The sequence below is a fragment of the Falco biarmicus genome, chromosome 1, assembly GCF_023638135.1.
Source record: "Falco biarmicus isolate bFalBia1 chromosome 1, bFalBia1.pri, whole genome shotgun sequence".
Taxonomy (NCBI): Eukaryota; Metazoa; Chordata; class Aves; order Falconiformes; family Falconidae; genus Falco; species Falco biarmicus.
This window is the reverse complement of record NC_079288.1, coordinates 122,334,067-122,357,546: the sequence shown is the minus strand read 5'-3', so window position 1 is coordinate 122,357,546 and position 23,480 is coordinate 122,334,067. Positions and strand designations below refer to the sequence as shown.

At 40.8% G+C, this 23,480-nt stretch overlaps 1 protein-coding gene and 1 long non-coding RNA gene across 23 annotated transcripts in view; one reads left to right on the top strand and one right to left on the bottom strand.

Moving 5' to 3' along the window:
• The window catches only part of LOC130143362 (uncharacterized), a 73,875-nt gene that overhangs the window by 41,451 nt on the left and 8,944 nt on the right, over positions 1 to 23,480 (top strand). The window lies entirely within an intron of this gene.
• Positions 11,050 to 23,480, bottom strand: part of SORBS2 (sorbin and SH3 domain containing 2) — a 231,883-nt gene continuing 219,452 nt past the window's right edge. For 21 of the 22 annotated variants that reach the window (XM_056325896.1, XM_056325888.1, XM_056325995.1 and 18 more), the window contains 3 exons: positions 16,860 to 16,909; positions 13,858 to 13,964; positions 11,050 to 13,051 (listed from right to left, as the gene is read on the bottom strand). In XM_056325896.1, coding sequence (XP_056181871.1) covers positions 12,990 to 13,051; positions 13,858 to 13,964; positions 16,860 to 16,909 — 219 coding nt within the window. In that variant the 3' untranslated portion in view covers positions 11,050 to 12,989. The remainder of the gene's footprint in view (positions 13,052 to 13,857; positions 13,965 to 16,859; positions 16,910 to 23,480) is intronic. The other variant, XM_056325913.1, reaches the window with a different exon arrangement.

The following is a 23,480-nucleotide window of genomic DNA, read 5'->3' as shown; positions in this document are numbered from 1 at the left end:
CACCTGGGAAAGAGAGGAGGAGTGGGGCTCTGGTACTGTACCCCTGTCCCAGGCACTAGAAATTTCCAGGCTGGAAATACATGTGAGGTGGGGAGTGGCAGACCTACACCACCACCTCCCTTGCAAACTGAGTAGCAAATTGCAACTGATAACATCTTCTTTTATTTTCTGCCTGCAGGCTCAGGAAGCCAGGAATGTCCTAGTTTGTGTTTTGGGAGTTTGGTTTTTTTAATTTATTTGTGAGGTTTTGTTTCCTTCTCATTAATCTTTCAATGGTGATAAACTAGTTCTGATAAAAATGCTGAAAAGAGTTTTCATCTCATTTGAAACTTATGCACTGGTTTGTGTGTGTGTGTGTGTTTCGTTTTTTTTTTTTTTTTTCTTTTTTTCCTTTCAATTTTCAAAAGATGTAGAGCAGGAGTTGGGTGCATATATAAAGTAATGACTAGTGTTTCAAAAATTTCTAAAGAGCATGTTGAATGGAATGAGATGCTTAAGTCACATTAAGGCATTGAAGTGCTCTTAGCCTTCATTTTGAAAACTCATCTCTATAAATTGTTTGCAAACTGACACATGCATGTATTGACTTTCCATCTGCGTTGCCAAGATTCTGAGTAGTGCATTTGGTTACCTGAAGTATATTTCTGCTGTACCTTTGCCTGTTTTACTGGGGTTAGATATTATCATGACTAGGGAAGAAATTTTTTGGGTTTTATTGGTTTCTTTGTGAGCCTGATGTAATGTCAGCTCACATTTTAATTATAGTTCCTAGTCAAAAAGTATGTGTCTCAAATGTGCTTAATAACTTTTATGAGAGTTGAATGTTTTCTGAGAGGATGTGTTTTCCTGTTCTGACAGCCCGTAGAAGTTCTGATGGAGGATCTTAAAGCTGACTGTGAGGAAGGAGTTGTTTTTTCTTTTCAGCTCATTCACTCATCAGTGGTTCTGCTCCCTTTAAGAGCTACAGTCAGACACCGCCTCCAGATCTGGCAAGCTGATGCCTTATTTGGTTTGAAGTTAAAGCCCATTTTGGCACTGGAAACTGAATAAGCTCATTCCACAGGAGCAGAGTTGGAATGAAGTTAGCAAGGCTCCGTGCCAACAGTTAAGTCCAGTATACTTCATAAATGAAGATGCTGACACATAAGTTTTTAAACAATATCAGGTAGCTGTTAAATGACTCTGGTGTGCTTGCCACCCAACGTTACTTGAACAAAGAATGCATAGGAATGATCAGATTTATGAAATCTCTTTTGTGATAGACATTAGAGAGCAGCATTCAGGAAACAGTTAAAATGCTTCATTAGGTGTGTAATGATAGGTATCTGCAAGAACCATAACATGACTTTTCAGACACCCAGCGTTGCCTCTCATGAAAGCAAAGTCTCATTTTGTATTTCTACAATAATTAGTCCGATTTCTTGACTTCATCTGTGACTGTATGCATCTAGCTATCATTTAATCTTTTTTTGCTACATGGAAACTTTAACCTTGTTGTCTTTTCCAAAGAAAAGCTTATCGTGTTTATTGAGGGGATGGTGAAGAGATCAAGTGGGATCAAGAGACTTATCTCCTGTTCTTTCCAAACTATAGGGGTAAAATGTGAACGTTACCACTAGATTAGTATCAGTGGCTGGTGATGATTCTTACAAATGAGCTTTTCTCTGGTAGTGGCTATGAACAGGCATGAATGTGAGTTTTGACAGCTTATTGCCCCAGATACCACTAACAAGCAGATGTTGCTGCCTTGCCTGTGGACCGTGATAGAACTGGGCAGGAGTGCTTTTTGGTGGCTTTATTACTGTTTGCCTGAAACACTTTGCAGTAGTTGGGTAGTTTCTTCATCCCAGACGTTTTGGGAGGGCAGAGGCTGTGAAGCATCAATGATCATGCTTTTCCTGGGTGTGTGGGCTGAAAACGGGAGGCGTGCCTGTGTCTGTGCAGGCCAAAATAAATATATGAATGCTTTTAGTATGCCAGTGGTAGCTAACCACACATCTTGTGCTGGGTTACGTGATACGTACTGGCAATGCACAGAAGAGAGGAGGCTATCTGGCAGTCCTGGGGGGAAGTAGGGTGATGAGGATTAAGGAAACAGGCAGTAGAAGTGATGGAGGTAACATCTCTTCTGAGGGGTTATATTAACATGTAATTCAGAAAATATCAGAAATTTCAGATCCTTAGAAGCTGTTGGATGACTGTGTTTCAGATGTGACCCAGTCAGCTTCTGCTGTGCACATCTTGCTTTCTTTTTGGACATGCATTTTGCTGTTGCTATCCAAGTCTCAATCATGGGATGTGAATTGCCATGTCCACACTATTCAGAAACTAAAATTGGCACAGAATGCTATGGTACGGCGCTGCTATGTTAGGGAGAGCTGGCCACCTTCTATTCCTTAACTAATCAAGGTAAAAGGTAAATTTCAGGAAAACGAATGTTTGTGTGGAGATCAGCTACACTGCCACTGGAGAAGGAGCTGAGTTTATTCAGTAGCACTTGATGTGACAAAAATTTCAGAGAGTTTTGAAAAGTTCAAGACTTTAAGAACAGACTCATAGTATAATTTGTGTGACTAGAGAAACCAGTCAGGCAGGAGGTAGTAGCAGCGCTACTTTAGGAAAAACTGCTTCTTGAAGAGGCTTTCTTCTAGTCATTACTGGATGATAAGAGAAAGTTTGTTCTTGGAGTGGTAGAACTGTCACCTCAAGATCCTGTCTGTAGCGAAGTGTTTGTCTCCTTGTGTATGTTTTCTTCCTTCTAGTTCATTTTTGTCGGTGAAAGTTTGTATCTGGAAAAAGATGGGAATCAAAGTGTCGAGAAAAGAACAGTGCTTTCTTGGTAAAGAAAATATTCATGATTGTGATTCGTAGTCTATTCCTGGTCTAAGCTTTAGCCTTCCTCTAGATGATCTTTAAAGCAGATATATTTTTTTTTTCTTTTCCTGTCCATGATTTTTAAATTACTATCCTACTTTTGACTTATTGAGAATGCCTTCCATTGTAAATAACAGATAATAAAAGTCTGGGGATGCTAGTGCTATCTACAAAGTATGTTTATGGAAGACAAGTAAGGTAGGAGGCTGCCCATCCTGCTTGGGTTTTCTTCTGAGGTTTCTTCCAGTTTTCATTCTGAGCAGTTTTTAGTCCACGTCTTTATCCTCAGCTGTAAAATAGCGCTCTTTGATAGGGCTCTTCAGATTTAGCAGAGCAAAGTGCTTATATACAACTGTACTCCAACAGTGCGAACGCCATTGAGAGTGTGTCCCCGGTGTTTTCCTGGGGCTTGCTGCAGGATTTTGAAGGCATGTAGGCAATAGGAGACCATAAGGACTTGGGGTATGGTCCGTGGTGGCTTATTCTGTGTCACTGAAATGGACAGGCCCTTCCATTCACTGCTTTCTGCGTTTGTGCGTGTTTGTGTGCATGAGAAAAATATACTTTTAGTAATAGGCATTTACAATTGTTTTGTATTAGTCTACTGACCCAAATCTCTATCTGAGAAGCTTAGAAGGAAGAAGAAGCAGCAGATAAAAAAAAAAAAAAAAAAAGTTGTTCTGCCTTAAGCCTGAAAGAATACATGGATATTTCTAAGTACAGAGCAGTCCAGGGTTTCTCCAAAGCATGTGTCGATCAGATCAATACCTTGATCTTATTTTGTGGTCTCCCAAGAGATAAATACACAAATAAACGATAAGATCACATGCAAGGCCGCCGCCACTTGTAGTTCAAGTGCCAAAACTTCTGAGTGTTTTCTCTAAGAAACAAGTATCAGAATTTCTTTTAATATACAATCGTCATCTTATGTTCCATAAAGTACTGTGTTCAGTATCTGTTTTGCTTTCACCTTGTGGCTTGGGTTTAGCATTTTAGCAGCAGTTGCTAGGGAAGGGTTAGCCATGTTTATTGGGTTGTGACAAACGGCAACAGCTGAAAAGACAAATATGGTATTTTGGTTTAAGTAACAACGTGGGCCCTGAGCCAGAGATCAGCAACTTCAGAACGTAGCTAGCCACAAATCCGGACCCTAGGGTCCTGACACACACTGCAGTTACTCGGGCTCAACCTTAAATTTAGCTTATACATTAAGTATTATCCTCATTAAAATTTCGACTTCTTTCTGCTTGTTAAAAGGACACCGTCAGCTTGTCCATGCCCATGAATTAGTAAATGTTTTGCTGTTAAGAAACTGAATGTAAAGTAAATTAATTATGCATTTCACACCTTGCCCTGACTGGACTTTTTGCTTGTGTTTGTTCGGTGAATGCAGGAGCGAGTGCACAGGTTTGGGAAAACATTTGCAAAAGCTGGCTGTGCCGTGAGAGGGGATGTAAGCACAGCAGGGACAAAGCCAGCAGAAACATAATTAGGACAAACTTCTCTGTTTTATTGACATATAATTACTGGACCTGGAATGGTCAATGTGAAAACTGTCAGATATGTATATACACAAACAATCTTAAAACCGATATTCATATGTCCATTGCTGCCATGCTCCAGCACGCAGGGAGTTAATGTAATTTATACCATAGCTGGAAACTTTTGCTTTTGAAGTTTTCTAGTACTGTAGAAATCTAGGCCAGCATTTGAGTGAAGTTCCTCCACAGCTTTTGAAAGGAAAATCCTCTCTCCACAATGTGAAGTGTGAAGACTGGTAAATCATGGTATATACAAGTAGTGCTTTGAAATGTGAGTAAACCTCTCCTTTACCTGATCAAACAAAAATTTACCTGGAATTAAGACCTGGAAACTGTCTCGCTTACAATCCTTGCCCCTCCCCCCTTGCACCACCACATCCACCCACGCCCACCCCCCCAAAAAAAAACCCAAACCCCAACCCCAAAACCCCCAAACCAAACCAAAAAAATCTGAAAACAAAAACCTATTCAGAAACATGAAAAAAGTCTCCCTGAAGGCTGAGTTTTTTCTCTTGCCTGTCCATTTCCACTGCAATTTAGGAATTTCTGTTTTGCGCTTCTCGGAGCTTAAGAGTAGTTTGCCAAAGTTTCAGGCAAGGGAATGTCAGGAATTTCAGGCGAGGGAATGTCAGGATGTTTGAAGCTGGGACCTTCTTACCAACACTGGTTGTGTGCTGTGGGAGCTGTTGGCCAGCACGTTTTTTATGGCCTGATGCAGGAGACCTCTTCTGTCTTTGGAAGTTCTGGATTTTCAGTGACGATGGCCAAGATGCTGCAGGCAATGCTCTTGGTAGACCTCTGGATAATGTTAAGGCAAGGGCCAGAGTGCAAGACCTTAAATGTGATAAAACAGAATGGCAGTATTCTTCAGTTGTAAAACGTTTCCTACTTCCACGGCTGGCTGCCTTTCCTTCTATAGTCCTCTTCCCTCTGGGACTGACAGGAAGAGGAGTGGTAGAACGGGAGGGAGAAGTAAGGTAGGTTGCCCTTCGGGGTGGGCAGTAAGAGGCCAGTAGAGCCTGGAGAATTTCAGAAATGGCTTGACTTCTGCTGAGCTTGCCATAGCGGTTTGTATCTTCCCCTGCTGATCTTGCTCCTTTCTCTTCCTAGCCTGGTCTGACTCCAACAGTTGCTTTGCTAAGGCTTTCCTGGGGATGTATCGGTTGGGAAGTGCAGGCGGCGTGTGGTGAAGGGAGAAGGTTGGCAAGGTTGGCTCCACGGAACAGGCCAAGTATTCTCTTTCCAGAGCCTGAAACAGCTCTCCCTGGTCTTGTCTGCCTCTGATGTTCTGAACCGACTGCTCCTGCTGCACCAGTAATCACCCTGCCTCTCTGGTTTTGTTGGGTTTTTTGGTGGGTTGGTGTGGTTGGTCGTTTTTTTTTTGTTTTGTTTGGTTATTTTTTTGGCTGTAGTGTGTGTGTGTGTGTAAGACTAATGTAACCTGTATTTCTGAAACATCTGTCGTTTCTGTCTCTGAGGTACAGGATGTGTCTGTGAATATACATCTGTAAGTGACACGATTTATTTTAATTTAGTGATTTTCCCCCCCTCGTGTTGAAGCAATGGTTAAGACCTTAAAGTACCAAGGACCTCTTAGCGTGAGTGCTGTACAAGTAAGCTGCAGAGGGCTTATTCCTGTCTTGAAGTCTACAGTTTATGACCACTCGACGAAATAGATAAACAAAGGAAGACTGTGTTGCAAAAAATGAAGAGGGTTTGGACAGTAAGCAGTAGTTTCAGCGTGCTACCATTTATCAGTGATGTGTGCTGCTGAAAAGTCTGTTTTCTGTAACAGCTTGAACCCCAGCGGTTTTATAATTAAAACTGTGATCATCAGAAATTATTATCCGATGCTGATATAGGTTTAGGCCTGTTTATTTCTCTGACGACTCTTCTGTAGAACTCCTTTTGACTTAAATGTTAGGTACAAAAATTTTGCACCCCTCTACAGCTGTCTGCTTGCTTCAGAACATGGGTATGGATTGGTGGCTTGCAAGGTGTTTTTTTTTTTTTTTGTGTATGCAAGATGTTTCCCTGTGGTTTTGATAGCATCTGGCTTTCATACTTCGTGCTTCAAGTTGTGTGTAGTGTTGCTTTGTGCCTTGTACGTCGGAGCTGGCTGCAGGAGCAGATGAAGTGAATCTATAAATAGTTCCCAGAACTCTTCTGTGGCATATAAGTATTGCCCTCTACTACCTCAGACGGACTGGGTGTATTCATTTATCCTCTTAGATGGTTTAAGGAGGGAGGGGTTGATGCTCACCTGTTCAGATATTTCCAGTCACATATGAAAAATCCCTATCTATAACAGATGAATCCGTGGCAGTGTAAGAAAAGCCTGTAGCAGGTCTTAAGCCAGCCAGTATTTGTACATGTTTCACATTACAGTTTGGAGCATTAACCCAGGGCAGCATGAGTTGGGTCATGGCGTGCTCGGGGTTTATCTAGCAAATCACAGCGACAGAAGCAGTGTGATGACCCATTTAGAACAACATGTTCGGGCTCTTTGGTGTTCCCCGTCTACAGTGCTGGTTTCTTAACTCTGTGTCAAGGGGAAAAAATCTCAATGCCAAAGACTGAAGGTTTGGTTATTATTTTAATCCGACAGTCCATTTACTTGGATTTTCAAGTGGCACTCGTAGAAAGTCTTGAAATCAAATGCCTCCGCTTTTTTTGGCTGTCTTACATTAAAATAAGTCTTAAAGGACTGGATCCTTTAAGATATTTAAACAGCAAACTACTGTTCAGTTCGGATCAGTTGGCGCTAGAGCTAGGCACCTGAAGTGGGCTCGCGTGAACACAGGACCCTCCCTTGCAAAGGGGAACAGTGGCTGGCGACAGAGAAGTGTATCCCCACGTTTTCAGAGAGAAGTGTCAAGAGTCAGTGTGTAACTCTGGTAATTATTCACTGGTAGAAATAATTACGTTATTCTTGGGGTTTTTTTTAAAGTGGTTTACTGACTTCTCTGATGGATGGAAAATGTCGGAGGATTACTTCGCTATGCGTGTATGCGGGTGATGAAATAATGGCTTCCAAGTTTGTTATTTGTGTTGGCAGGAAGAAATGTAAATTGTTGAGATGTGAGTATCTGCACTGAGGATAAACCTAGCAACGCATTTCTGGTTGTCAGTCAACACTTCCCCCCTCCCCCTCCCCGTGTCACTTGTGATGTAATGCTATTCCGCTGAAGCGGAACCCTCTGTGCGCCCGATCCGTAATTAGATGTGACGGCACCATACAAAGGCTGCTCAAAAAATTGCTGTGCGATAGTTATTGTAGACATGCGATACGTTTTAAGCAAGAATGCTTTCTACTTTCTGGTAACGTTCAAGAGTGTTAACGCAGAACTTTTGCTCCTTCTCTATGACTCTTGAAGAAATAGAGGTTAAATACTAGAAGGCATAATTATGTAGTGCTTTATATACGGGATTCACGTTGTTTCATTCACAACGTGAATGAAACTTTTGAGTTTTGGGTGCAAAGTAACCAACCAGCAGGATTACACCAAAAACTGTACCTGCAGGATTGTTCAGGCTCTTCCCTGGTTTCATCACTGCCTATTATCCTAGAAACTTATGTTATTCTTTTTGTTCCAGAGGTGACATAAATGCATGAACAAGAGCTTGTACGTCACTGGTATCACTTTATTTGGCCTAAATAGTATCTGACTCAGGGTTGTGCAAGCAGGAACTAACTCATTCTTCTGTTTCCCTTTCAGTGGATTTCTGTCATATTCTGCATAGATACATGTCAAAGTATTTTTAATTTTCAAAGGAACGTGTTTATATTCATACGAGTAAGATTGGCAATTTTTGGCTAGGACTTAGGGACTTAACTGTCTGGCCATCAGGCAGGATAAAAGTAAACTGGCACTTTTTGCATCCAGTCAAATAAACAGCATGATGTTGCTTGATTACTTGTAGAGTTGCAGAAGAAAGCCTTATTAAACTCATCTTTCCTGCTTTACTGTTTATGGATGAGGCACCATTTCTACATGTTGGCCTGGCAAGTTCCCTGCTCTGTAGAAGGGTGGTTTCAGGTTTTGGTTGGAATTGATACTTGCTAGGTGTAACAAGGGTTCTGCTGTCTAAACATGTTGAAAAATGGAATTATTGCCCTATCAATACGCTTGTGCAACATTGGAGCCACATATGACTTGACTTTGACTTGACAGTTCCCTTCTCTAGTTTCTATCCACTGTGCTGTGTAGCGGGAGGAGTTAAAAAAGCAGTTTCTAGTCTCTGCCTGCACTCATACTTTTCAATATAATAAACCCAACCCAACCTGGACATTCAGTTGCTTCAGTACTTCTTGTGGAGTTTTCTTTTCACGCTAACATAGAAACTGCATTACCAGCACGGTGGGATCTGTTGACTTCAATGGAGTTTGCTGTTAACTGCAGCGAAGGCAGGGTTTCACCATGTAACTATAAATGCTGTAAGGGAATATACTTGCCGTTGACCTAAGGTCCTTCTAGAGCTACTGACTTCATCTTTCGAGCTTCCCATTGGCTCGTGCTCTGCTTTTTCAAATGCACAGGAAGCACCTGGTGTTCCTGTCCCGCTTCTGTACATCAGCATTTAAAAGGCAACTAGTAAATACCAGGCATTGCAGGATGACAGCATGCTTTGCTTTGGTGTGGGTGACAGAATGTTAAACCCGCTAGGGTGACCCTTCACTTAGTTTGGGATATAGATCATTACCCTAAACTGGTCATGAATTGGGCTCCCTGGCTTGTTTGTGTCTTGTGGGCTTTCTGGTTTTGAGTACTTTGCCTCAATGGCAAACACACAGCTTGCTGCAGGGTAGGCAGCGGAATCTACTGGTTTTGGGGTTTTTTTGGATGCTCTGTTTACGTTACCTATTTATCTGGAACGTAACACAACTCTGCAACAAACTTGATTTCATATGGACTGGCACAGGCTAACGCAGCTGCCATGCCATACCAATGAGAAAATTCTAACAGAAATCTGTAAATGCTACATGTCCCAACAAGATAAATTGATACACCTTTTTTTCTAGAAAAATCTGTGAATATCTGAGGCTTTTAATGGATTTGTTTAGGTCTCTTCCCAGATATTACACTGGCTGGCCACTAATTCCCCAGGTCTCTTTTTCCTCTGGCCTTAAGGACAAAACACCACCCAGTCCTGTGGGTCTCCTTCGGGAATGTATAGGGGAGTATACAAGGATCCTTCGGCGTGTTCCTTAAACAGCGTAGGTGGGATTTCAGCAGACTTAGCCTATTTGAATATATTTGGTTTACCTGGACATAATTTTAGTCTTTCTCTACTTTTTGACTAAAACATTAACAGTGCAGTGTTTCCTGGTGTCAAAGACTTGCTATTCTTATTAATTTGGCCTGTATTTTCCCCCTTTTTTACCCCCTTTGCGAATGAGCAAAGAGGATGCTGTCTGAACCCTTAACAACCCAGAATTTCTTTGTGTTAGTGAGACTACTCCAACCAGCTGGTGCCGTTAGGCTGGCTTTCACAGATAAAGACTACTGGAGCACAGGACTTCCTTCTTACGGGTGTATGGCACAAAGCAGCGCTTCCACGTTGCCCCGACCCCACACTGGGCCCCCAGAAAGGACAAACCACCCAGCACTGGGCTGTATACTCCACTGTTTGGTCATAGGGCTGTACGAAGAGACGCGTGCGGTGGGTTTAAGGGAACTGAGCCCTGGGAGGGCACGTTTACCCCGGTGATAATGTACTGACTAAATTAGGCCTCGTCCAAACTGAAGCACTCCCAGTACCGACGATACTTAGGAAGGAGTTTAGCTGCTGGAGTTTTGACAGCAGTCTGTGGTCTTAGTGTTCCTGTAGACAAAGCTGACAGTAGTAAGCTAGATACTCATGTATTTATTTGGTTTTGCCACCTATTGTGGAGGCAACGCTGAGCGTGAATCAGGCTTGAGGAAACAGGTTTTTCTTGTCCAAACAGTTGTTCAGCAGCTGAAGTATGGCACAGTGTTCGGGAGGAGGCATCCCAGCGCTGGTGGCTAGTGGGTCTTGGATACACAGAACCACTCTGAGCCACTCACGGCAACTGTGTTACCAGCTGTGGTGGTGGAAGCTGCTGCTTGTTTGCTTCTCTTTTCGGGTTTTGGTTTTGTTTGAATGGCTGTTCCTTGCCAGGCAGACATTAGTACGGGATAATTCATTTTTGCAGGCAGAGTTCCATGTGTAAAGTGCTCCCCCAAAATCTGTATTTTCCTTAAACCTTGCTTCTGCGGTCACTTTACAGAGGCATTCTTGTTTTGCCTTTGATTAGGGTGTGGGAACTTCGGCCAGGTGTAAGGGGCTTACCATTGTGTTTTACCTTTGTGCTTCTGGAGTGAAGGATGGTTCTAGCAACATAAAAACTATCTCGAATTAGCACAGCCAATGCAGAAAGTCTGTAATGTTGCTTTTGCACTCAAGTGTTTTAGGGACGATGTTGAAGTGGACCAGCTTGAGAGCTGTGTGGGCAGCGCTAGCTACCCGTATATATGATTAGTGTATGGTTGTGGTGGGAAAAAACCTCTGTACGAGGCAAAACTATTTGCATATAAACTTGAAGAGTTAAGCAGTTTGCAATGCTTAAGTAATAGGTTATGTGTATTTTGAGAAATGACGGGGGAAACAGTTGTGTACTCCAAGCAAAATTTATTAGAAGTCTATTCAAGAAAAAAACCACAGAGACCTTTTGCTTGTAGGAATTCAAAGTCAGTTACCCGATAAGCCAGGTATGAAAAACCTGTATTTTTCTAAAATCAGATACAGAGTAGAAACAGTACTTTTTAAATATCACAGGCAACAGATATTTAAGTCTTCAATCATAAATGGCATCAAAGATAGGTATTAATCTCACAGCAAAGCTGCATGCAGATCTAGTTTAAAATTGAAAGCCTTTGAATACAAAGCTTTTGCCATGAAATCTGCAATAATAAAGGTATGCTGCGCAAAGATGTTTCTTTACCTTTGTCTTAATGACATTTCTCAGTAATAAAGATATATGTACATTTAGATTTGGCTGGTAAACCATATTTTAATTAATAAAATTTTGCATAAAATGCTATCTTACAGAATTGCACTATCCAGATGTGCTTACGGTAAATAGAGCAAGAAAAGAAAAATGCATTGAAATGTTCTGTATGTGAAGAGGGCAAAGATCAAATAAGGAACTTAATTTTTTAAAAATCAACAACCAAATGGCTCTGTACAAAAAAGCAAACATATGTACAAAATGCTACAGAGACTACATACATTTTGATAATTTCAATCCTTTACCCTTGAGAAATCCAGTAGAAGCCTTTGCCATCTATAAGGTGCTGAAGAAACCAAATCTGAATTTTTATTCTTAGGAAGCCATAGTCATTATCATCCTGTGCCTTAATTTCGATTACTATTTATGCTTACAGAAAATTATGTTTTCAAATACTTCTTTCTTTCAGGAAAAAAAGAAAACCCAACCTCTAAAATGTATGAGTTTGTGACTTGTGACTTCTTTTCTGTACCAAATTCCTAGAACAAATGCGTAACTCGGGTTTTGTTAACATACATATATATATATATATGTATATATAGTGAAGTAAATCAGTACATGATACTTGTGAATATTTTTCAGGTGGCTATATTAGGGAAAAAAAACCCAAACCAACAACCCTTTGCACTAACACTGTTTACTTCCTGCTCCTTAAAATTCCTGATACGTAAACCCACGAACCTCTCAAATGTCATGTTGCTTGCTATTACAGTTCAATTACAGCCATTTAATGTCAGACATCAGTAGCAGGTTATTATGGTCTATGCTTATATCATTGCCTGGCTCTTCAGTAAATCCTCTTTCCTGAGATTTTATGCCTCTTGCACTTTTTACCTTTTAACAGAAAACACTACAGCTTTATTAGGGAAAAAAGAAAAAAGGTTTAGCCAATACCATTGCACCCATTCGGAACACTTGCAGTTCTTTCATTTTTCACTACGCTTGCTCGAGATCTTACAATCACTGTGCATACGTTACAAGTGCAGGCAAAAAATCTATATTATAATTTGTCATACATTGTAAACCAGTACAATAGGCAAACCTGTGATACCGCAAAGTGAAAGCAACAAATGCTGCCAAGCTAATAAGAATGTGGAAACAATTTTTTTTAAAAATAGTAAACAGCAACTTCCACCTGCATCACATGCATGCTGAAAAAATCCCATCAGACTTCATGATAATACCACAAATGTCTAAATTAGAAGTTTCTTCCTCTCCCCACCCCACCCCCCATGGCAACTCAGATCTGTGTACCTGTCATTAGGCTTTTCCTATTGTGTTCAAATTGAAAAGGCTTTAAAGCAGGGAGTATTCAATGGTGAAACGATTCCTCTTGTTTCAGAAAAGCTTAGTTATTCACACCGTGGTGGTTGCTGTAATACTGCTGGAACAGTTTGGCAGGTGGGATGGGATGAGGATGAACTAGATGGCCTCTATTTGAGACTGCAAGCAAGAAAACAGAAGACCAGCGTAGCATGTTTCCTAGCAGCCTTATGCAGATGTGTTGCAGAGATGCAGCATAAATAAGTAGAAAAAAAATTTCACAGCCTCTTGACATAGTTTCCAGGGAAAGTACCAAAGAATTTGGTTCTTCTTGAGGTTCCTGAAATTAGAAGCAATAGATGAAAGATGGGAATAACAACAGGGAATTGCTATGTAAGCATGGCCTTTAAATTTTTATGTTTAATAGTGCACAAACAGAAATGTCTATACTTCTTAATAACTTCAAAAAGTTATTTTGAATTTAATTTGTGAGTTTCAACAAATTTGTAGCTGCAGGAAGGAAAAACCAAATAAAGAGGCATATTTGATTAAATTGTTAGGCCTGATTAAAAGCTGTGCTAAAACTTTGGTTTGGTACATAGAAATCACTTAATCTCAACATCATCAAGTCTTACCTAAATAATTTGAATTTTTCAAATGCTGAAGACTAGTTAGGTGATTAAGTTAGCCACTGTGTGCATGAGGGTTTACGAAATGATTAAGCCACCTTATCTAGGCCTCGTTATGAAATTTCTGTTTGTTCAGTAATACTTGTTTCTCACAAGCAGTCAACTCTGTAGATGTATTCATGCAAAAAGTTGTACGTTACCTGGTCTTTATGAGGAGAGCAGTACTACATAGTCCATTTTGTGTGACGTGAGAATGACAATAGTGCTGTACAACAAACTGGACGCACATGTCCATTTGTGTCCATCAATTCACTTCCAAAAATATGCAAGTGAAAAATCAACCACTAATTTCAGTGGGTTTTGGTTGGGATTTCTCCTGATAAAGCCAGGTTCAGGTTTATTACACTAAATACCAAAACCTGATTTGTTTAAAAGTTACCAAGCAAAGAGGGCAGCAAAGGTCAGTGGAAAAAAAAAAAAAAAGGAAAAAAGAAAAAGCAACTGAATGAAAACATACCCACAAACCATCCATCATCACATTTTTCCATCACATCAATGACATCTCCCTCTCTGAGCTCCAATTCATCTTCGTTCCTAGGAGTATAGTTATATAGAGCCTGAAACCTTAAATAGGACAAATGATGCATTTTAAAAAGAGGTAAGAGTTCTTGGCACCTTTACTTGAAAGGAGGTGGTTTAAACATCGATAAGTAATGCTTCTTGCAAATATAGGGGCGAAGGGTTTATTTCGCCTGGTGGACTTCAGGGCCTAGGTACTTATTACAGTAAACAGACAAAACTTTGTTGGAAAGGTAACTCATCAGACATTAACAACTTCAGGCAAGCCTGATGGCTCCTCGACCAGTTGCTTTGAATACAGAATTCTAGTATTATTTTTTTTAAGTGTTACTTTATAGTTGAGTCACCCGAACAGAGGACTTCTAGAGGGGGGATCTGTGGATGCGCTAGCTCCTTAACCCCCCCGTGGTGAGCACCTGAAGCTGGCTCTGCCTTTACACTCTGCAAAGCTGGATCTAGCGTAGCATTCTCTGCTGCAGCAAAGTGCCACACGGCACAAGAAAGGTGCCTGGCACCCTGTACTCGGTGGAGGAGGGTGCCCAGGGGTGGCTGTCACGCATACACACACTCACACGACCACGCTGACTGGGGGACCTCCCCGGGCTCCTCAGTAGCAGCTGCTGAGGCAAGACCTGGCACTACGGGAGCTCTGCATGTCAAAGAGGTGCCTCCCGCCGTGGGGAAGGTGGAGAGCACTTGCTCTTTGGGCACGCACATCCATAACCCCTTTCCTGGTTAAAACTGCCCCCGCCATATATTTGAAAAACATCTCTCGGCGAGTGAGGGAGTGGCTTGAATCCAATCAGGGGACGTAAGGGTGGAAAGTCGAACAGTATTCAGCCACGGGCTTGTATGTCCACGCCAGCCAGGGGCTGCACACTGAGGGATGCAAGATGGATAAATGGAAAGAGGTATGAGGTTACTAGGCTTATTATCTTTCATTCCTTGTCAGTTTTTAATTGAGTTTCGGGAAACTGAAAGAATGACAATAAACTCTTAATGGGGGGAACTGAAGGTGCTTGGGCTGCAAAAGCCTGTGAGTCCTGCAGTCAGAATCTGCTTTTTTTTCTAATCACCTATGCCCCAGCTGTAACTGCCTGCATGTCAAGGAGCAGGGTACAACTGCAGAAACTCTACAAAGGAAATAGTTTTAATTTCAAAATACTAAACCCCCCCCAAAATCATGCCTATTTTTCCCTCTTAGTAACGGCTCACTGACTTTAAAACCTTAATGATATTACACTTTCCCCAATAAAATTAAACTAAGTCCCTTTTAATGTGTTGGTATGGAATATTTCCATTAGCTCTGTGTCATTCAGGCAAAGTTTCCATGGCTTAAATGAGATGTTTATGTCAGCAAAAAAATTCTGCCTCTGAAATTTCTATTTGAAAAACCTGTATACAGACTGGCGCTACGCTTAGCGTAATGATGGTCATCTTGAATAAACTATGCCAAAAAGACACTTCCAAGAAAAAAGTGATTTTCACTTAATTTCTTGTGACTGGCTGTTATCTCCCCAGCTCTGAGAAGTCTAATTTTATGTTTTAATCACACTAACAAAATGGAACGAGACTGGTTATTTAAGCAATTACCTCTGGCAATTTGTGTAGCAGAAGTAAGAACAATCTGTGCAGAAAATGAAATGGCAATAACATTTTCTGTCATGCTTATCATTATTCCCGGAAAGCAGAGCTATGATAATAATCCAAGAACCGATTAAATGCAGCTTCCAAAGGTAGAGAAGTTGCAGATGTAATGTGTCACCAATGGGACTCAAGCCAATTACTTACTCAAATACTGTAACAAGAACTTCCCAATTAGTACTCTTTGTACTTTAGAATCTAATCTTAGTCATTTCAAGATAATCCATTTCAATAACTCCTTTGTAGTCATTTCATTCTCTCTTTGCTAACCTAAGGATTTCTGAAATATGAAAACTCTGCTACCACTTACAAGACTAACAGAATACGTATTCAAGACAAAGAATGGTTGGTTGACAATTTAAATGTATTTGTTTTAAATTTTAGGGATGAGTAACTTTAATAATGAGCTACTTAACTGGATAATTAACTTTGTTTTGTAAGCAGTAAGCTATATTGAACACAGAGTTAGATGCTTCAGGATAATCAACGATACCAACAGGAGCGTGCGGTTTTAGTGAGACTGAAACAGACGTGTCTGCTTTTCATTACACACTTATCTGTAACTTTTTGCTCTCTCTTCTCTCTTGCCATTTCTGGAAGTGACTAACGGGTAAACTTTTAAGTATTTTTAGTTTATAAGCACTAGTTACATTTAGAAGTGCTCTGATGTTAGAGGAAGAATGGCTACTAGTTTCAATGATCACTGAAGCAGAACCTGAGTGTAAGACTGGAGGGGAAAAAAATAATCATCAAAACAATCTTGCTCCAAACTTGCGTTTTAACAGTCAGCACTACAACAGCCGTATGTGTTTCATCTCAAGTGCTTACGTTGTTTGTGAAAATAAGGCTTGAGATCTAGGTTCTTCTCCAGTTTGCAGAAAGGCTTTCTTGCACCTAATTTTTAAAGTGCACATGTAAATTACGCTAAAAAGTGTGAGCCCTTGTTCCCGTGAGCCACAGTATTGAGTTGACTCAAAGTTAAATCTTTAATTGGCATTCTGCTGCGATGTAAAAAAGGAGAGAATAACAAAAAAGGTCAAACTTTATATAATTATTATCCCTTTTAAGTATAAATGATGGAGAACTGTAAGTTGGCACGTCTGAGTCTAGTGTAAATTAAGCAACTAAGGCTTTGCCCTCCGGGACCTTCTTGGATATCTTCCCACATCATGCAGTTACCTGTAAATTTCTCAAATCTCTTCATAATTGTACTTGGCAGGTTAACAAATTACTTTTTGATTTTCTGGCTATTTCTAAATGTCAGGTTTTGGTTTAGTAGATAAAAAGTATACTTACGGTTCCCCCCCACTGTGTATATTTTCATGAGCAAGCACAGGGCGCTGTGGCTGAAATGAAATGATTTGAAATGTAATAAAGATTTATAGTCTAAGGTCTAAATAGTTGGATAGGGGCATGATACATAGTCACTTGAGAGTTCATATTCTACCTGGCATAAAATAACACCCTCCCCCCGCCCCCCCCCAATGAATTCTTGAGACATGGCAACTAACAGAATCTTGGCAGGTTTAAAGATCTGATTTTTGGAGGAGATAATGAAAACTAAAACAGAACAGTGAACTTCATCAACAGTCCACTCTATTTATAGTATAGTAGAAAGCTGGAATAGAACCCTGCTGCCTCTTCACTGTGAAACAGAAATAGCGTTAGAAAAATCAGATGCAACTGATGAACATTATACATTCTTTGGGTGAAGTATAATTTTAGATAAGCAGAAATAAAATCTCCTATAGATAATGGCAAAACTTAGAACATTCACAGACAAACAACATACCAATTTACATGACACACACGCAGTACTAACTTGGCAGGCATAACATGCTACGCTTTGATTAAATTAGTTCTGTTTCATCTCAAAGCCATGCAGGCTGCTGGGCGGCAAAGAGCAGAAAGAATTTTTGAAAGAACGTATGTAATTGTGTGAAAATAACAATTAACACTTTAACTTCAGAGGAAAAAGTAGTTTGTATTTCCAGTGCAAAGCTTTATGAAAGGAACTACTTTCCTTCTTAATAGAGCATTACCCACCACTAACATCCAATAAATCTGGATGCAATGGAAGGGAAAAGCGTTAACCTCTTGCAGAAGCCATATCCTGCTTAGACAGACACGGACTGACGCTGGGTAGAATCTGGCCGGGGCCAGAACGGGCGCAGGAAGACCAGCTGCCTGGGAGAGCTCTTGATGTGAGCAGCACCCACGTTCTCCGTTGGCTGAGGGTGCCCTATGGTCATGCTGCAGCGGCAAGTCTGGGAACTGTATCTGTTTTGGGAGCGCGGGTATCAAACGCAGCTCCTAGCATTTTCTTTCATGAACTGAGTAAACTGCAACCTGATCTTGAAGCCATGGGATTGGTCTTACTGCTCTGTGGGTCCCTCTTTCCTGGGGTTGACTGTTTCGGTGTATCTTGCTTCACTTTGCTCTTGAAGATGATGCAGTCAGTCTTCCATGAGAGAAGGCAGTGGTAAACAACCCACAGCCTGATGATGCAAATTGAATGTTGAAACACAGTATGGCTTTGGGTTTGGGTTTTTTTTTTTTCCCTTGCCTGCTCCCCGCCGCTCCCCCCTGCCCCTCAACACCTCAATATGAAACTGTAGTTACGTTTCTTTTCATCAAGTTTGTATGTGCACATGCAGAAAATACTGTGAGCATTCTCTGTTTCATCTTTAGTCTGTAGAGTATAATTTTAAAAAGGTGCCTAAAGATGCAGGCAGGTAGATTATAGAACTTTTCATATTAATGACAGCTAGGTGGGAACGACGTTTATCAAAGTCCAAAAACTTTGATTCTCTTCTCTTCCTCATTTAACTCTCCTCTGCCACCGTACAAGAAAGGTGGATAACTTTTACTGAAGAATCCAACGGGAAAGATTGCAAATTAGACATTTCAGTTCTCAGTAAACCCGCTTCAACAGCTGGCTTGTCAAGCAAGGAGAGAGTATTTCACGGGGCAGCTTGCTTGGTGTTTGGCCTGGTGTCTGACCTTATTCTCTGCTAATCTTTCATCAGACCCATAACTGAGCTGAATGCCAAAGATAGTCAGAGATGCAAGAGAACTCAACCGAGGTTAAGGATTTTTCTTGCAAACAATAAAAGTCAATGTCCTAAGCAATACTACAAATGATTTAATGCTCTGAATACAGTATCGAGCCAGGAAGAAACTGCGTAGGTCATTATTACCTTCTTTTTCTGCATATGCTTCAATGCTTTAAAACATTTACTTGCTAGTTAACTATTATAGAAACAGGTGACGGAAAATCAAGGCACGTGAAGATTTTCAACTCTATGTTCTTGCCACAGAGAGAACTTTTAGACAGAACTGGAATCTGTGAAAAGTAGAGTGAAGTCATCTGTGCTATGTCAGAACAGGGGCGCCTTGGAGGTCGCCCTCTATCCAAATGCCTTCCTCAAGGGCACCACGGCTGGCATCAAGAAGCCTTCTTCCCATGTTGTTTCCCTAAGCTCTCCTTCCCACATACAGTGGCACTGGCTAGAATAGGGACTGTTGCAAGGTCTGGCTAATTGTGTTCAGGAGAAATGCATCACCCTGTGGGTAGCTTTTGGTGCTTTGAATTTCTAGATCTCAGCTACAACTCAGCATAGCGAGTGAACTGTTTTCTGGGAAAAAAATTAGGGCCTAATCCCAAAAACATTAAAAAGTGTGCAGTCAAGTCAATGGTCCCAGCTGTACACCTAATTTTCATGCATGATTGATACGTGTTTGCATCTAGTAGTTCTGTATAGTTCTGAACATGCAAATGAGGTGTGTAATTTGTGCTCTTGTAGTTTTGGAATTAAAGTCATAAACGCAGTAAACATTGACCAATGCAGTCCTCTTAATATAGTGATTACATGCCCTTCATTTGCAGGAACACGCAGAATTAAAATAGAGCTTAATCCCTTTTTTATGGATCTTGTTCCCAGTTGCACTTTCTCTCCTGTCTCTCTTCAGTGATGAAGAAAGCACTGTCCCCTCATTCCTGGTAGTAAACAGAGGCCTGCCAGCAAGCCATGACTTTGACAGTTACACAAGAAGCCTGAATATCTTAAATTAATCTTCAAATTTTAAAAAGGGAACCACCAGAAAGATGATAACCTAAAATCAGCAGCAACAGCATGGAAAACAGTTCATCCCATTATCAGTTTTAAGAACCAAACGTTAAGAAACCAACGCAAAGAAAAATTTAGTCCTAAACTGGAAGTGAAACATAGCCCACAAGTTCTAATTCTTAACAGTTTCGGTCTGTTTGTTTTCATAATTCAGCTCACCTCTCTGAGCGAAACACATGCAAACTCTAAACAACCTGACTTTCTGCTAGGTAAAATTTTTACAGTTATGACTGCTGTATTACAGATATGAAGGGAAAGGCTAAGGAGTCTGACAGTCTGGGATAGCAGAACTTGGATAAAGAGGACATTGAGTGAAAATAACATAGCAGCAACAAAACATTTTGAAAAGAAGGACATGGATTCAAAACCAAGAATTCTGCCTGTATACAAAAGCCTGTATACATGCAACGAAGTTTAAATTTTTGACTCTTAGAAGCTGTGATTTTAATAAACTAGAAATGCTTTGAAACAGAGGAATAATTTAGAAAAAAAACGGCTAAGTATAAAGAACATCTTGTAGCACTGGAAATACTATGCAGTACTGCAGAGATAAGAGTATGCTAATGGATTCATAAAGTACGTTTCGGCACACACAGACCTGTTGGCTTTACTCAGACGTAGCACAGGAGTACAACAGGAAGAAAACACGGCATACTGATAGTATCGAGACACTTGGGCAAAAACAAAATACTGAAAGACTAGACACTGAGCTCCTTTTCTACGGCAATGCTGTTACTGTACACTGGGCATCCAGTACCGTACCCTGTGTGAATAGCTGTGACCTCTGACAGGTGAGCTGCAGGATCTCTTAGTCATCACTGGGCTACGAGGAGGTTTACCCATAACAAATATCTCTCTCTTTAAATTAGCCTAGAAAAACCACAGAAATTGTGTCAAGTGAATGTTTAAGAATGAAGCATCATGGGATATTTTTTTTTTTTTTTTTGCTTCATTCATACATGCAAACTGGACATGCTTTTCTTGGTAACAAAAAGCAATTGTGTTACAGGCGCAAATAACGGTACTATTAGTATACGGTATTTTCTGTTGTTGCCACTGTATCTTTTTTCCAAGGCTTTGTGGCTCTGGCACATGCCCTTACACACGACAGTTAAAAGATTAGTCACATAGAGCATGTGCAGTTGGAACAGCTATTGCAAGTGTACCCATTGAAGCAGCTCAGTTAATAACACAGTACGGCTCCACAGCACAGAGCAGAAATACTGTCTTAGAACCACCAATGCCAAATGTTGCAACTCCTGGCTGTTAAACAGAACACGCACCTTAAATCTGCATTTAGAAAGCAAGTAAGTGCTTGACGGAAAGGACTTCAAGGGAAAATCCTCACTGTGGTGATGTTACTATAAATCAGCTAAATACCTGTCAGAATTTTGCTCTTCAGGGGTGCGTGTGCAGCAAGTGTGAATTCTCACGGGCAGGGGCAAGTTGGGGAATGCAGCAGTGGAGCGCTAACACTGAAAAGTTTTACTTTGGTATTTGTGACTGTTTGCCAGTAGAATGTGGCAAGACAGAAGAACAGCCTCCTCTTAGGAGCTAAGAGGGTGAGTAACAACAACAACAACGGATACCCAGAGAGGCCAAGAAGGCAGGAAAACATTAGCATTTCTCGTTGGGAAGTGTCCTCAGAGTTCTTTTGAGGGACACATCCCTCCCAGCACCATGGAGCACAGTGACACTTCCCACCCATAGCTCCTTGTATTCCACTGCCCAGACCTCCAGTCATACTTTAGATTTGAGCCACATGCCACATCTATATATGTACACATACGTATTTTTACATCAACGAAAGTTACCAAAGTATCAGTATATAGTTTCAAGAACTCTCTGAAGAACCTCCCTTCCCTTGTGACATTTGGGTCCTGGAAAGGTCTCATGTTCTTTCTGCTGTGGCAGTTGAGAGCAGACTTTAATCACGGACAACATGCATAAAGAGAAAATGACGGGCACTATCCTTCCTTCTCGGGTCCAGCCTGTAGGCTAAGTAGCAAGAAACAACGACAGCCAAAACCTGGCTATATATATAATACTTCAGCTCTCTATCCTGGGAATGTAGTCAGTGTTGACTGCTGAAAAAAATTTGCTTACTCTTGGGAGGAAATAAATCTTTATCTCATTTTGGAAATATTGTACAAAAAAAAATATCTGTTGTCAATAGGACTGTATCTAATAATTTCTACAATTTTCAAATAGAGAAGTCTATACTGGTGAAGTTTATAATGGAATCTGATCCCTAGACTTCAAAAATAATCCAGGCTTGAAACAGTTTGAAAACAATAATTGAGCTAGAACTCTGTAATGACCCCTCTGACCTGCAGTTCTTCCCAGTGCTCTGGCTGCTGTGTCTGCAAGATGAGTCACCTCCCCTGGTTACTTGTGTCACGCTTCCTGCCGTGCCCCACGAAGAGGAGCAACGCACTGCCCGGGAGGTTCCCAGAAGCAGAGCTTTAACACGGGTATTCCTTCTATCTGTTCTCAGCTGGGATCAATATACCTTGCTCAAACAAGGGCAAGGAATATCAGCGTCACCTAAAATGAATTTGGGTGTAGATGAGGAATTTTATGAATTTTGTTGGCTAGGCTAAGCAAAACTTACCCATCAAAAGGACTGCACAACTGATAAATTACTCAAAGTTGCAGAAGCAAACGCGATACTGTGTTTTACCCCTTCTTTCAGGTGCAACATACCCAAGCCCCTGACAGATTCATGCCCTGGAAAGAACCCTTATGACTCTTCCCTACTTCAGGAAAAAAACCCAACAGATCTGGTTAACCTCAAGACTTCCTTAAGTCTATTATGTCTGGGGTTTCCATGTACACACACTGTAAGATGTGGTAGATTTTTAAAAAGAGTATGTTGTTGGTTTTTTTTTTTTTTTGCCATAAGTGTAATTACTACTTTTTCTAGGATAGGTTTGTTAAATTTTTTACATTATTTTTCTTTTTTTCACGAGCAAATGGACTCTCTGGAAGTCAGCATTGGAAACTGACTTTTATCTATCTGGAGCAACTTTCCAGATCTTGTTTTTCTGCCGCAGAGCTGCAATGCTAACACAAAGCGTAGTCCTGAAGAGGGAATAATCTTTGTTCACTCTCTGACTAACAGAATTGGTATTTAGAACATGACCCTCTGCAGTGGTGCTCTGCCGTGAAGTTTATGACTGTTCTCCCAGGCTTTCGACTGAAATTGAAAACACTTCAAATTAGAAACGTTTTTCAGTTTCTGTGTACTTGAATATGATTCTGTTTCTTTTGATTAAATAAGAGTCACTGATGTGCTGGCATGGATTTAAAACTGAGTTGAAGACTTTCCGCTTTCCTGTCACTGGCATCCCCTTAAGCTGTTTCACTTTATCATTAACGGTTATAGTTTTACCTTGTGTTTCATTTGAAGAGGGCCTGTCTCAATACTCCATGTGCTATGTTATTTAATATTAGTAAATGAAACAATACATCTGAAAATACCAAACTCAGCGTTAGCCTTGCAGTTATTTAATATACATGGAGATTTGCGACAATCCATACTCGAGAGGTGCAGTGACCTTTACCTGTGGGGAGTCTTTCTCCTGCTGACGTGAGGGTTTAGAAAGGAGAGGAGGTGAGAGGGAAGCAGTGGACGGGGATGTTGTAGGAACACAGTGAGAAGCTGGTGCCTTGGCAGAGGGAAATGGACGATCAGAAGAAGTGCAGAAAGGAGGATCAGAGTCTTCTGATGTTCCCACAGAAGGCAGAGCTGGCTTAAATGTTTAAGAAAAATGGGAAGCAATCA